The sequence below is a fragment of the Lolium perenne genome, chromosome 5 (genome assembly GCF_019359855.2).
Source record: "Lolium perenne isolate Kyuss_39 chromosome 5, Kyuss_2.0, whole genome shotgun sequence".
Lineage (NCBI taxonomy): Eukaryota > Viridiplantae > Streptophyta > Magnoliopsida > Poales > Poaceae > Lolium > Lolium perenne.
In genome coordinates, this window is record NC_067248.2 from 159,308,714 (window position 1) to 159,322,416 (window position 13,703).

General features: G+C 43.8%; 1 protein-coding gene across 1 annotated transcript; it reads left to right on the top strand.

The window, feature by feature from the left end:
• Nucleotides 1-11,706: 11,706 nt before the first annotated feature.
• On the top strand, nucleotides 11,707-12,526 carry LOC127300365 (uncharacterized). Its single transcript, XM_051330470.2, has one exon. The coding sequence runs from the start codon at nucleotides 11,902-11,904 to the stop codon at nucleotides 12,385-12,387; it is 486 nt and encodes a 161-aa protein (XP_051186430.1). The 5' UTR covers nucleotides 11,707-11,901; the 3' UTR covers nucleotides 12,388-12,526.
• Nucleotides 12,527-13,703: the final 1,177 nt, after the last annotated feature.

The following is a 13,703-nucleotide window of genomic DNA, read 5'->3' on the forward strand; positions in this document are numbered from 1 at the left end:
TTATCGAACCAGGAGGAGCCAAGAAGCACGTTGAAGGTTGATGGCGGCGGGATGTAGTGCGGCGCAACACCAGGGATTCCGGCGCCAACGTGAAACCTGCACAACACAACCAAAGTACTTTGCCCCAACGAAACAGTGAGGTTGTCAATCTCACCGGCTTGCTGTAACAAAGGATTAACCGTATTGTGTGGAAGATGATTGTTTGCAGAAAACAGTAGAACAAGTATTGCAGTAGATTGTATTTCAGTAAAGAGAATTGGACCGGGGTCCACAGTTCACTAGAGGTGTCTCTCCCATAAGACAAACAGCATGTTGGGTGAACAAATTACAGTTGGGCAATTGACAAATAAAGAGAGCATGACCATGCACATACATATCATGATGAGTATAGTGAGATTTAATTGGGCATTACGACAAAGTACATAGACCGCCATCCAACTGCATCTATGCCTAAAAAGTCCACCTTCAGGTTATCATCCGAACCCCCTCCAGTATTAAGTTGCAAACAACAGACAATTGCATTAAGTATGGTGCGTAATGTAATCAACAACTACATCCTTAGACATAGCATCAATGTTTTATCCCTAGTGGCAACAAGACAACACAACCTTAGAACTTTCTGTCACCGTCCTGTGTCAATGCAGGCATGAACCCACTATCGAGCATAAGTACTCCCTCTTGGAGTTACAAGCATCTACTTGGCCAGAGCATCTACTAGTAACGGAGAGCATGCAAGATCATAAACAACACATAAGCATAACTTTGATAATCAACATAACAAGTGTTCTCTATTCATCGGATCCCAACAAACGCAACATATAGAATTACAGATAGATGATCTTGATCATGTTAGGCAGCTCACAAGATCCGACAATGATAGCACAATGGGGAGAAGACAACCATCTAGCTACTGCTATGGACCCATAGTCCAGGGGTAGACTACTCACACATCACACCGGAGGCGACCATGGCGGCGTAGAGTCCTCCGGGAGATGATTCCCCTCTCGGCAGGGTGCCGGAGGCGATCTCTGGATCCCCCGAGATGGGATCGGCGGCGGCGGCGTCTCCGGAAGGTTTTCCGTATCGTGGTTCTCAGATCGGGGGTTTCGTCACGGAGACTTTTTATAGGCGGAAGGGCAGGTCAAGAGGCGGCACGGGGGCCCCACACTACAGTGCCGGCGCGGCCAAGGGGGGCCGCGCCGCCCTATGGTGTGGCCCCTCCGTGGCCCCTCTTCGTCTCTCCTTCGGACTTCGGAAGCTTCGTGAGAAAATAGGCCCTGGGGCTTTGATTTCGTCCAATTCCGAGAATATTTCCTTACTAGGATTTCTGAAACCAAAAACAGCAGAAACAAAGAATCGGCACTTCGGCATCTTGTTAATAGGTTAGTTCCAGAAAATGCACGAATATGACATAAAGTGTGCATAAAACATGTAGATAACATCAATAATGTGGCATGGAACATAAGAAATTATCGATACGTCGGAGACGTATCAGCATCCCCAAGCTTAGTTCTGCTCGTCCCGAAAGGTAAAACGATAACACGGATAATTTACGGAGTGACATGCCATCATAATCTTGATCATACTATTTGTAAAGCATATGTAGTGAATGCAGCGATCAAAACAATGTATATGACATGAGTAAACAAGTGAATCATATAGCAAAGACTTTTCATGAATAGCACTTCAAGACAAGCATCAATAAGTCTTGCATAAGAGTTAACTCATAAAGCAATAATTCAAAGTAGAGATATTGAAGCAACACAAAAGAAGATTAAGTTTCAGCGGTTGCTTTCAACTTGTAACATGTATATCTCATGGATATTGTCAACATAGAGTAATATAATAAGTGCAATAAGCAAATATGTAGAAATCAATGCACAGTTCACACAAGTGTTTGCTTCTTGAGGTGGAGAGAGATAGGTGAACTGACTCAACATTGAAAGTAAAAGAATAGTCCTCCATAGAGGAAAAGCATCGATTGCTATATTTGTGCTAGAGCTTTGATTTTGAAAACATGAAACAATTTTGTCAACGGTAGTAATAAAGCATATGCATCATGTAAATTATATCTTATAAGTTGCAAGCCTCATGCATAGCGTACTAATAGTGCCCGCACCTTGTCCTAATTAGCTTGGACTACCGGATCATCACAATGCATTGTTTTTACCAAGTGTCACAAAGGGGTACCTCTATGCCGCCTGTACAAAGGTCTAAGGAGAAAGCTCGCATTGGATTTCTCGCTATTGATTATTCTTCAACTTAGACATCCATACCGGGACAACATAGACAACAGATAATGGACTCCTCTTTTATGCATAAGCATATACCAACAATTAATAATTTTCTCATTTGAGATTTGAGGATTGTTGTCCAAAACTGAAACTTCCACCATGGAGCTTGGCTTTAGTTAGCGGCCCGATGTTCTTCTCTAACATATGCATGCTTAACCATATGGTGGTAGATCTCTCTTGCTTCAGACAAGACGAACATGCATAGCAACTCACATGAAATTCAACAATGAAAAGTTGATGGCGTCCCCAGTGAACATGGTTATCGCACAACAAGCAACTTAATAAGAGATAAAGTGCATAATTACATATTCAATACCACAATAGTTTTTAAGCTATTTGTCCCATGAGCTATATATTGCAAAGGTGAATGATGGAATTTTAAAGGTAGCACTCAAGCAATTTACTTTGGAATGGCGGGAAAATACCATGTAGTATAGGTAGGTATGGTGGACACAAATGGCATAATGGTTGGCTCAAGTATTTTGGATGCATGAGAAGTATTCCCTCTCGATACAAGGTTTAGGCTAGCAAGGCTTATTTGAAACAAACACAAGGATGAACCGGTGCAGCAAAACTCACATAAAATACATATTGAAAACATTATAAGACTCTACACCGTCTTCCTTGTTGTTCAAACTCAATACTAGAAATTATCTAGACCTTAGAGAAACCAAATATGCAAACCAAATTTTAGCATGCTCTATGTATTTCTTCATTAATGGGTGCAAAGCATATGATGCAAGAGCTTAATCATGAGCACAACAATTGCCAAGTATCACATTACCCAAAACATTTATAGCAATTACTACATGTATCATTTTCCAATTCCAACCATATAACAATTTAACGAAGGAGAAACTTCGCCATGAATACTATGAGTAGAAACTAAGGACATACTTGTCCATATGCTACAGCGGAGCGTGTCTCTCTCCCATTAAGTGAATGCTAGGATCCATTTTATTCAAACAAAAAAAAAACAAAAACAAACTGACGCTCCAAGAAAAAGCACATAAGATGTGATGGAATAAAAATATAGTTTCAGTGGAGGAACCTGATAATGTTGTCGATGAAGAAGGGGATGCCTTGGGCATCCCCAAGCTTAGACGCTTGAGTCTTCTTGATATATGCAGGGGTGAACCACCGGGGCATTCCCAAGCTTAGAGCTTTCACTCTCCTTGATCATGTTGCATCATACTCCTCTCTTGATCTTTGAAAACTTCCTCCACACCAAACTCGAAACAACTCATTAGAGGGTTAGTGCATAATATAAATTGACATATTCAGAGGTGACACAATCATTCTTAACACTTCTGGACATTGCATAATGCTACTGGACATTAATGGATCAAAGAAATTCATCCAACATAGCGAAAGAGGCAATGCGAAATAAAAGGCAGAATCTGTCAAAACAGAACAGTTCGTATTGACGAATTTTAAAATGGCACCAGACTTGCTCAAATAAAAATGCTCAAATTGAATGAAAGTTGCGTACATATCTGAGGATCACGCATGTAAATTGGCTTAATTTTCTGAGCTACCTACAGGGAGGTGGACCCAGATTCGTGACAGCAAAGAAATCTGGAACTGTACAGTAATCCAAATCTAGTACTTACTTTTCTATCAACGGCTTAACTTGGCACAACAAAACACAAAACTAAGATAAGGAGAGGTTGCTACAGTAGTAAACAACTTCCAAGACACAAAATAAAAACAAAGTACTGTAGGTAAAAACATGGGTTGTCTCCCATAAGCGCTTTTCTTTAACGCCTTTCAGCTAGGCGCAGAAAGTGTGTATCAAGTATTATCGAAGGGTGATGCATTCTCAGCGGGGTGTGGAGTTTTCTCAACTAGGCATAGTATATTGGATACATAAGTTTCAGCATCTCCCTTTTCATTAGTCTTAGGTGTGCTACTCTCATCAAACAAATTTTCAGGAACTAGTCAAGCATAGTTATTTTCTAATGCATCATTCATAGCTAAGAGCTTACATGGTATTGGTGCTTTGATCTCCCCTCCATCATCAATATTATTAGTGTATCTTATTCTATCCATATCCATCCTTTCAAGGAGACTAACAAAATTAGTAGGAGAACCAAGCATATTAAATTTAGCAAACACCTTTCTAGCTTCTCTTGCTAGACCACCAAATTCTCTAAGAAGGGTTTCTAATACAAAATCTTTCTTTTCCCCCTCTTCCATATCACCAAGTGTGAAAAACATGTGTTGGATTATAGGATTAAGATTAACAAATTTAGTTTCCAACAAAGTAACTAAATGCGCAGCAGCAATTTCATAAGTAGGCGCAAGGTCTACCAAGTGTCTATCTTCAAAATTTTCAATAGTACTAACATGATTGAAAAATTCTTCTATATTATTTCTCCCAACTATAGACCCACGTCCTACCGGTATGTTTTTTGTGGTAAAATTAAAAGGAAACATGATGAATAAAGTAAATGCAAGTAAACTAATTTTTTTTGTGTTTTTGATATAGCAAACAAGATAGCAAATAAAGTAAAACTAGCAACTAATTTTTTTGTATTTTGATTTAGTGCAGCAAACAAAGTAGTAAATAAAACTAAGCAAGACAAAAACAAAGTAAAGAGATTGAGAAGTGGAGACTCCCCTTGCAGCGTGTCTTGATCTCCCCGGCAGCGGCACCAGAAAAAGAGCTTGATGGCGTGTATTTCACACGTTCGTTGGGCAACCCCAAGAGGAAGGTATGATGCGCACAACAGCAAGTTTTCCCTCAGAAAGAAACCAAGGTTTATCGAACCAGGAGGAGCCAAGAAGCACGTTGAAGGTTGATGGCGGCGGGATGTAGTGCGGCGCAACACCAGGGATTCCGGCGCCAACGTGGAACCTGCACAACACAACCAAAGTACTTTGCCCCAACGAAACAGTGAGGTTGTCAATCTCACCGGCTTGCTGTAACAAAGGATTAACCGTATTGTGTGGAAGATGATTGTTTGCAGAAAATAGTAGAACAAGTATTGCAGTAGATTGTATTTCAGTAAAGAGAATTGGACCGGGGTCCACAGTTCACTAGAGGTGTCTCTCCCATAAGACAAACAACATGTTGGGTGAACAAATTACAGTTGGGCAATTGACAAATAAAGAGAGCGTGACCATGCACATACATATCATGATGAGTATAGTGAGATTTAATTGGGCATTACGACAAAGTACATAGACCGCCATCCAACTGCATCTATGCCTAAAAAGTCCACCTTCAGGTTATCATCCGAACCCCCTCCAGTATTAAGTTGCAAACAACAGACAATTGCATTAAGTATGGTGCGTAATGTAATCAACAACTACATCCTTAGACATAGCATCAATGTTTTATCCCTAGTGGCAACGCACAACACAACCTTAGAACTTTCTCACATCGTCCCTGTGTCAATGCAGGCATGAACCCACTATCGAGCATAAGTACTCCCTCTTGGAGTTACAAGCATCTACTTGGCCAGAGCATCTACTAGTAACGGAGAGCATGCAAGATCATAAACAACACATAAGCATAACTTTGATAATCAACATAACAAGTGTTCTCTATTCATCGGATCCCAACAAACGCAACATATAGAATTACAGATAGATGATCTTGATCATGTTAGGCAGCTCACAAGATCCGACAATGATAGCACAATGGGGAGAAGACAACCATCTAGCTACTGCTATGGACCCATAGTCCAGGGGTAGACTACTCACACATCACACCGGAGGCGACCATGGCGGCGTAGAGTCCTCCGGGAGATGATTCCCCTCTCCGGCAGGGTGCCGGAGGCGATCTCCTGGATCCCCCGAGATGGGATCGGCGGCGGCGGCGTCTCTGGAAGGTTTTCCGTATCGTGGTTCTCAGATCGGGGGTTTCGTCACGGAGACTTTTTATAGGCGGAAGGGCAGGTCAAGAGGCGGCACGGGGGCCCTACACTACAGGCCGGCGCGGCCAAGGGGGGGGCCGCGCCGCCCTATGGTGTGGCCCCTCCGTGGCCCCTCTTCGTCTCTCCTTCGGACTTCTGGAAGCTTCGTGAGAAAATAGGCCCCTGGGCTTTGATTTCGTCCAATTCCGAGAATATTTCCTTACTAGGATTTCTGAAACCAAAAACAGCAGAAAACAAAGAATCGGCACTTCGGCATCTTGTTAATAGGTTAGTTCCAGAAAATGCACGAATATGACATAAAGTGTGCATAAAACATGTAGATAACATCAATAATGTGGCATGGAACATAAGAAATTATCGATACGTCGGAGACGTATCAACCTATCCTCCCCGCCTCTTCCGTAGACGGTACCGAATGCGTAGGTCTTTGTTCGAGAGAATCGTCAAAGATTGCGAGGCAAATTGCGATTATTTCAAGCAAAGAAGAAATGCTGCCCAAGTCATGGGATTTAGCCCATACCAAAAAAATTCTGCCGCCATGAGGGTTATTGCATACGGTATACCAGCAGATTATACTGATGAGTACCTTCGCATTGGTGTGCAAACAACCACGGATTGCGTGCGTATGTTTGCCAAGATGGTGATCAAGTTGTATGGAGAGAAGTATCTCCGAGCTCCAAATGAGGATGATACAAAAAGGCTCATGGAGATCAATGAAAAGAGGGGGTGGCCGGGGATGCTTGGTAGTTTGGATTGCATGCATTGGACATGGAAAAATTGTCCAAAAGCATGGCATGGAATATATTGTGGCAAAAGCCGTGATGCTACCATTGTTCTTGAAGCTGTGGCCTCTCAAGACTTATGGATTTGGCATGCTTTTTTTGGATTGCCGGGGACACTCAACGACATCAACATCTTGAATAGATCCCCTTTGTTTGCAAGACTAGTTAAGGGTGATGCTCCACCTTGTAACTATAAAGTTATGAACAATGAGTACACCATGGGGTACTATCTCACAGATGGTATTTACCCTAACTATGCAACCCTTGTCAAGTCCATAAAAGAGAAAAAGGACAGACCTTTGACAAGAAAGGAAGCTTGCTTCACCAGAAATCAAGAGGCATGCCGCAAGGATATTGAGAGAGCTTTTGGTGTCTTGCAAGCAAGGTTTGCAATTGTCCGGGGTCCTGCTAGGTTTTGGGACAAGGAAACTCTTGTTGATGTCATGACATGTTGTGTGATTCTTCACAACATGATCATTGAAGATGAAAGAGGTTTAAACTTGCCATGTTTCTATGACAATGTTGGCACCCGAGTGCAGCCCGAGAGGAACCCTGATCGGCTTGAAGCTTTTCTTGCAGCTCATCGAGGCATTGAAAATGCCGAGACTCATCACCAGCTCACCCAAGATTTGATTGATCACCATTGGCAGTTGCATGGCCAATGATTTATTACATTTATTTCCCATTGTTGTATGTGTGAAACATTCATTTCCTATTTGTTGTATGTGTGAAACATTTGTTATTTGTTTAATTCTTCCATTAGAACATTTGTTGACATTTCCGAAAAACATTATTGTAATAATTATGACGATTATTGTGTGATGTAAAACATTTATTTTATGTGAATGGTGTGTTGGTTCTAATATGCAATTTGTCAAAAAACCCTGTTTTAAGGGGTTGAAAACTCGGACGAGCTAGCAGACCCCGTATCCCACCCCGTAAAACAGAATATTCTGTTTTACGGGGTGGGATACGGGGTCTGCTAGCTCGTCCGAGTTTTCGGCTAGCGAAAAGTGAATACAGGGCCCTCTACTCGCGTTTTAAGGGGCGAAAAAATACGGGGCCTGTTAGACATGCTCTTACGCGTGTTGGTGCTTCTTTGGAAGGGAACGCAACAAATGCAAGGGATTCTGAGCGGGCGGCGACAAACCAAATTGCCAACTCATATTCCAAACAGTAAGGGCATGTACAATGGTTGATAAGACAATCTTATTTTATGCCTTTTGATATGACAACAAAACATGGTATACAATGGGTTATTTTTTAGTCTTATCTTTAGTCTCGTGCATTCCTAAAAATATGGTGAGACATATTGTGCTAAGAGATGATCTCTTAGCCAAGAGAAGGCAAAGATCTTTTTTTGTTTCTCTTTCCTCCAACTCAGCAATTATTTTATGTGGCATTTCTAAGATAAGACTAAGATAAGACCATTGTACATGTAATGCCACATGTATGGGCAACGCGGCGATTCTACATAAATTACTACAGAAATTTCTTTACGGACTCACACAATAACACTGCATGGCAGGAACGTGGTCTGGTTTTTCAGCAAGGATTAAAAACACAGCCAATCAAATAACTCCAAATAATCCCGTATAGTTTCCGTAGGCAAAAGTGTCCGTAAGTCTAGGATTATTGTATTCCAAAATCGGACCCGTTGTTTGTTTGGGCATAATGGACTTTTACGGCCCACGAGGCTCTACTGCATGGAAGGTTTTCCAGGTTGCACGTCCACTCGGACCCGGCCGCGCGTCGCACTCTTTGTTATTTGAGGTATGAACACCTGGGATATATAGTTCTCAAAAAAAAAATCTGGGATATAACTTGGACGTTAGTAGCAAATTAGTACACAAACTTGAAAATGGAGGCCGGGTGGTACAGCAACTTGTCAAGCGTTTGCACATTCGTACAAAAGAGTTCGAATGGTGCCACGTTGGATTTTTTATTTTGCAAAACCCACTCGGATCGAAGAGATATCGCAGGATTTCGTCGCACGTGTAAGGTTGGGTTGCCCAGCCCGGGATGGTCGCCGACGTGGGGGTCCGACCTGAATAAAGGCGGCGGTCCTAGAGCCTCTCTTGCGTGAAGAGGAGGACCTACCGGAGGCCTGGACTTGTGATCTGGCCGGATGGTTGAGTTTCGGAAGGCTCCGCCGGTGAATATAACAGTCTTTGCCTGGAGTTTGCTGGATCAGAGGTATTCGATCGTGCGCACCCATGTGTTTATTCCGACCGTTTGGTTCTGGAGGGAGCGGCGCGAAGCTCTTTTTCTGTGTTGACATCAAGTGACTATGGATCCATGATGAAAGTCGAAAGAAGAGAATTTCATGAAGACCGGAAGGGAGGACTAGCTAAGGGAGGTTCAAGTCTCCGCGCTGTTGAGGGGCTTGCTTAGTGTCCGGGCTTCACAATAGCGGTATGAAAGTGGGAGCGACAACACATGTGAAGCACAGATTCCTACCTTTCAGGGTGAAAACCCAAGATCTGGTCTTAACTGGTTGTGCCTGGCAGTGACCTTGCTTGAGGTATTGTTTTGAGAGTGGGGACTATCTTCAGGGTGAAAACCTAAGATCTTTGATCGAGCGGCGACGGTGTTGGAGCACTGTTCCCTTCTTGGAGGCGTCGTTTTTTGGAGAGTCTGCAATTCAGCTGTTGTCATGGTGGTGGATGTATTGCTGTTGTTAGGCCCGAGATACTGTAGTGGGACTTTTGTTTCTTAGTTTTCTTTTCCTTTTTTTTAGCTGTGTGCATCCGTAGTGCCATTAGGGTGGTGTGTTGTTGCAGAGGTTGCGTGTAATTGGTATCTCTCGATATTAATATATTCCTTTTATCGAAAAAAACGTAGACTTGGATTCGAGAAAAACACCCCAACTAATTGTAATTAATGTTTTGTACATGGTCGGTTGCCTTGTACTCGCACGTCGTTCACGCCACTTCATCCGTGCTGCCATACTCATCGGTTCCCCTTTGTTGCATCTCACATTGGACCTTCTGCGACAACGACCATGGCGGATGATCCGTACGACTGCGCCTGAAAGAAGGATGCCCCGGGCAACGGTTACAATTTCTGAATCCTTCTCGTCTAAACTCGTTGGGTTTCTCTTGTTCGAGCTCTTGTTTGCCATGGCCATGATCAGATAGGTTTCATGGCCTCCACGAGACGTCACTACAACATAAATGATATTTGGTGACATGACCCTTTCGTTACCGAAAATATGCCCGTGACAAAAATTGACGGTCACGAGGATCGTCACCAAAGCCCCCTCATAGAAAATCAGATGCGACGGTAATTTTTTTGTCAACGAATATGGAAAGGTGACAAAAATATTTGTCACCGAAGATATGAAAATTTGTCACTGGTCCCTGCTAGTGGAGGCTCTTGCGGCCCGTCTTGGAGACCAAGTGGGTTTTGGACCAGTATTACCAAGATGAAATTGGATTGTAACATTGAATTTGATCCGTTTATTTTACAGATCTGGCTGATTCTATCATGTGGGCTAAACAGTTGGCTCACAGTTGCTTGGGTTGTCACGGTTAGTCCAGTGCTAACGTGGATGTTATAGAGTGGGTCATAAAGTCCTTTTGAGTCTATGCTCGAAGTACCCAAACATAGCCTCAACAACTACTCTCATCGAAAGCGCTGTTCGCGCACCCGAAGGATAGAAAATTCGGAGAAATATTCGGCAAAGATGGAACGGAAAAAATCTTCGAGACCATTGTTGGTGGTAAACACCAGAAACAAATGCGTACCCAATGAAAAGGTAGAATTCAGGTAAAGCAAGAACTCGACAACTTCAACCAGTGCGTAAGCCAAACAAGGCTGCAAATATAAAGTTTGTATTCTAAGAGTAGGTCCACCACGATAAAATGTTTGAATACCATGTTCATAAGTATGAAGGTAAAACCATAGGGTTCGTCCTATATGGCTTGGCACTCACACAAGCTGCACTCTGCTAGATATTTTCCATATTTACGATATGATTAAAAATTTCGATGGACGCTTTGGGTACCCAAAATAAAAGAGCTGGGATTCAGAACTGGATAAAACCTCCGCAACTTGAGCTGAATTACAGAAAAGTTTTTGTTCACTTATCCACGGTGGCCAAGATAAATGTACACGTCAGTGATACGGAAAGCACCGAAGTTATCGGTTCCTCAACAAGTTGGTCTGGACTCTGCTGGCCACGGCTCCATGCGCTCGCAGAGTTGTCCTCGCTCCGGTCTGGACTCTGCGTGCGCCCATCAACCTCGACGCCCATAGAATTGAGCCGGATAGTAGCTAGCTCCTCCACGGCACGCACGCATGGACGCATTGTGCATCGTCACTCACCGAGAGAGCCCAAGGAGAAGACGTAACGCCTGGCTTATCTCATTATCTGGTCCGACTATTACGCGTCCCCTCCTTATCTCCCCCCGCACGACTCCTACTCACTGCACTGTCAACGATCGTCTACTACCACCAATTCTTCTGATCTGCGTTTCGGCCTCCACGTTTGCTCGCCTTCTTGACTCTTGTCTAGGGATACATACACCACATCAGAGTTCAGACCCTGCAACACTTCAAGTCAATCGTACCCTGAATCAAGCTAGGGATTTTCTCTATCTATTGAGGTTGGAAATTCACAAACTCTTGTAGTAGCACGAGTCGCTTTGATCGTCACGTCAGCAATGAGTGTGCCATGATGTTATCCGTTCCACCACGTGAGCCTAAACCAGGATAAGATAAAAGGATATACGTATAAACGCGGCGTACGCCTAACAGAATCGTTAATTACTCTCTGGCTACGACATCTGAAGAGAGAAAGCGACAAACTTCAGTACTAGTAGCAGAGGAAGAAGCCTATTTAATCCCCACCAGGGCTCATCCCCAAACCTTCTCCCTTCTCTTCCTCTCCCCCTGCCTCTCAGATCCCCCAGCACCAGCAAAGGTACGTTCTTGGACATGGACGACGACTGGATCACCGCGCGGTACCTGCTCTCCTCCATCCTCGGCCGGAACCCGCTCGTCGTCGACCACGTCGACGACGAGTCCTTCCCGGTCGACCACCCCCGGACCACCGCGGAAACGCCGGCGCCGGCGCGGAAGCCCCCGCCGGCCGTGCGCGCGCCGCCGGGCGTGGCCGGCACCGTCTGCGCGGTCTGCACGGACGAGATCGCCGTCGCCGACGCCGTCGTGCGCCTCCCCTGCGCGCACTGGTACCACGCCGGATGCATCGCGCCCTGGCTCGGGATCCGGAGCACCTGCCCGTTGTGCCGCGCCGAGATGCCGACCGGGGAGGAGGACGACGACGCCGGTGTGGAAGGCGGCGCCGTCGGCCGCGAGAAGCGCCGGCACGAGGCCGCCGGGACCAGCGTCGCCGGCGCGGCCGTGCGGCGGGACGCGTCCTACGGGCTCCTCGCCGCTGCCGGGGGCGTGCTTTCCGGGTGATGGGCGCGGCGGAGTACGCGCGTGGTGGACCGCGTCGTCCGCGCCTTTTTTTTTCTCTCTTTCAGAGCGGTATTCGGTACTCGCTGTACAAATGTAATCCTTACTAATTTTGATGATGATGAAAGGTTTATTAGCTCAATTCTTGTTTGATAATCCAAAACATTGATGTCAGTTCAGTACTTAACTAGCCATTACGATCTGCTGAATCCGGAAGAGGAGAAAGGCGCTCCCGTGTTTTTCTGATTTTGGTACTCTGTACAAGGAAAGGCAAGGTGGATGTGAAGCGAGAACCTGATTCCTGATCTTGCACCTTTGCCACAAGAAGGCATCCCCGTTCAATTTGCTTTGCTCCTGCCTGCCTTTGTCTTCCAAGTTCCAAAGAAGAACAATATTCAGTCATCCTCAAGGTTCAGCTACTACCAGGGGACAATCTTGGGAGGCTTAGCTGACATGTGAGCAAACAATGTGCTTTTCGTCGCGATGATGAAACGATTAATTAAGCACTTCTCAATGTGGCTTCTGGTTCGCGGGGCTTATGCTTGGCAATTTTATTTACTCTCTAGAAATAATACTTTCTCTGTTCGCTAATAGTATAAAATATTTTAGTGAAGTTCTATATTGGACTAGTGAACAAAGGGAGTTAGTAACTAGATTTCTTCCACTCCAGCCTGCAGGATGATAGTTCAGTCTTTGCATCGGTCTTCTATTATCTTAGACAAATTTCTTCATTGGTGAAACAACATGATTTTTATTTCAGTGTTTTGCGAATACCTATTCAGATTGTGTGTGCATGGAACATTTGAATCTTTCAAGGTTGTATCCTGTGGATGCAGATTTTCATGGTCATTTAGAGCATTTTTATTTTATCAGAAACAAAAATCCAACCCTGATCCGTCCATACCCAGCAAATCGCCATCAGGTCTGGCACGCAAAGAAAAAGAGTAAGCCCACAAGCAATGATTGTCAATCAATTAAGTATGATAGTTTCTCAAAAAAAAAAGTAATGATAAAACTAGCAACAGTGAAAGTAGTACTATCATACTATGTACAAAAAAAAACTTCCTCCTTACCAAATTAGGATGCAACTATGTACAAAAAAATATCAACATCTAAAATTTCAAATGCACATAATATCAAAATATATTTCATGATGGTTTTAAAAATATTAATTTAGGATTACGGATGTTGATACTTTTTCTATATAGTTTGACTTTATCCAAATATTATAGGCATTCTATTTTAGGACAGAGGGAGTATAATACATTATGCTGGCAAAAATCTCATGTGACACAAGTCACACAACAATTAATGAGTAG

What these genes read in the sequence shown, in the direction of transcription:
- LOC127300365 (XM_051330470.2), top strand. Translation starts at nt 11,902, where the DNA reads ATGGACGACGACTGGATCACCGCGCGGTACCTGCTCTCCTCCATCCTC.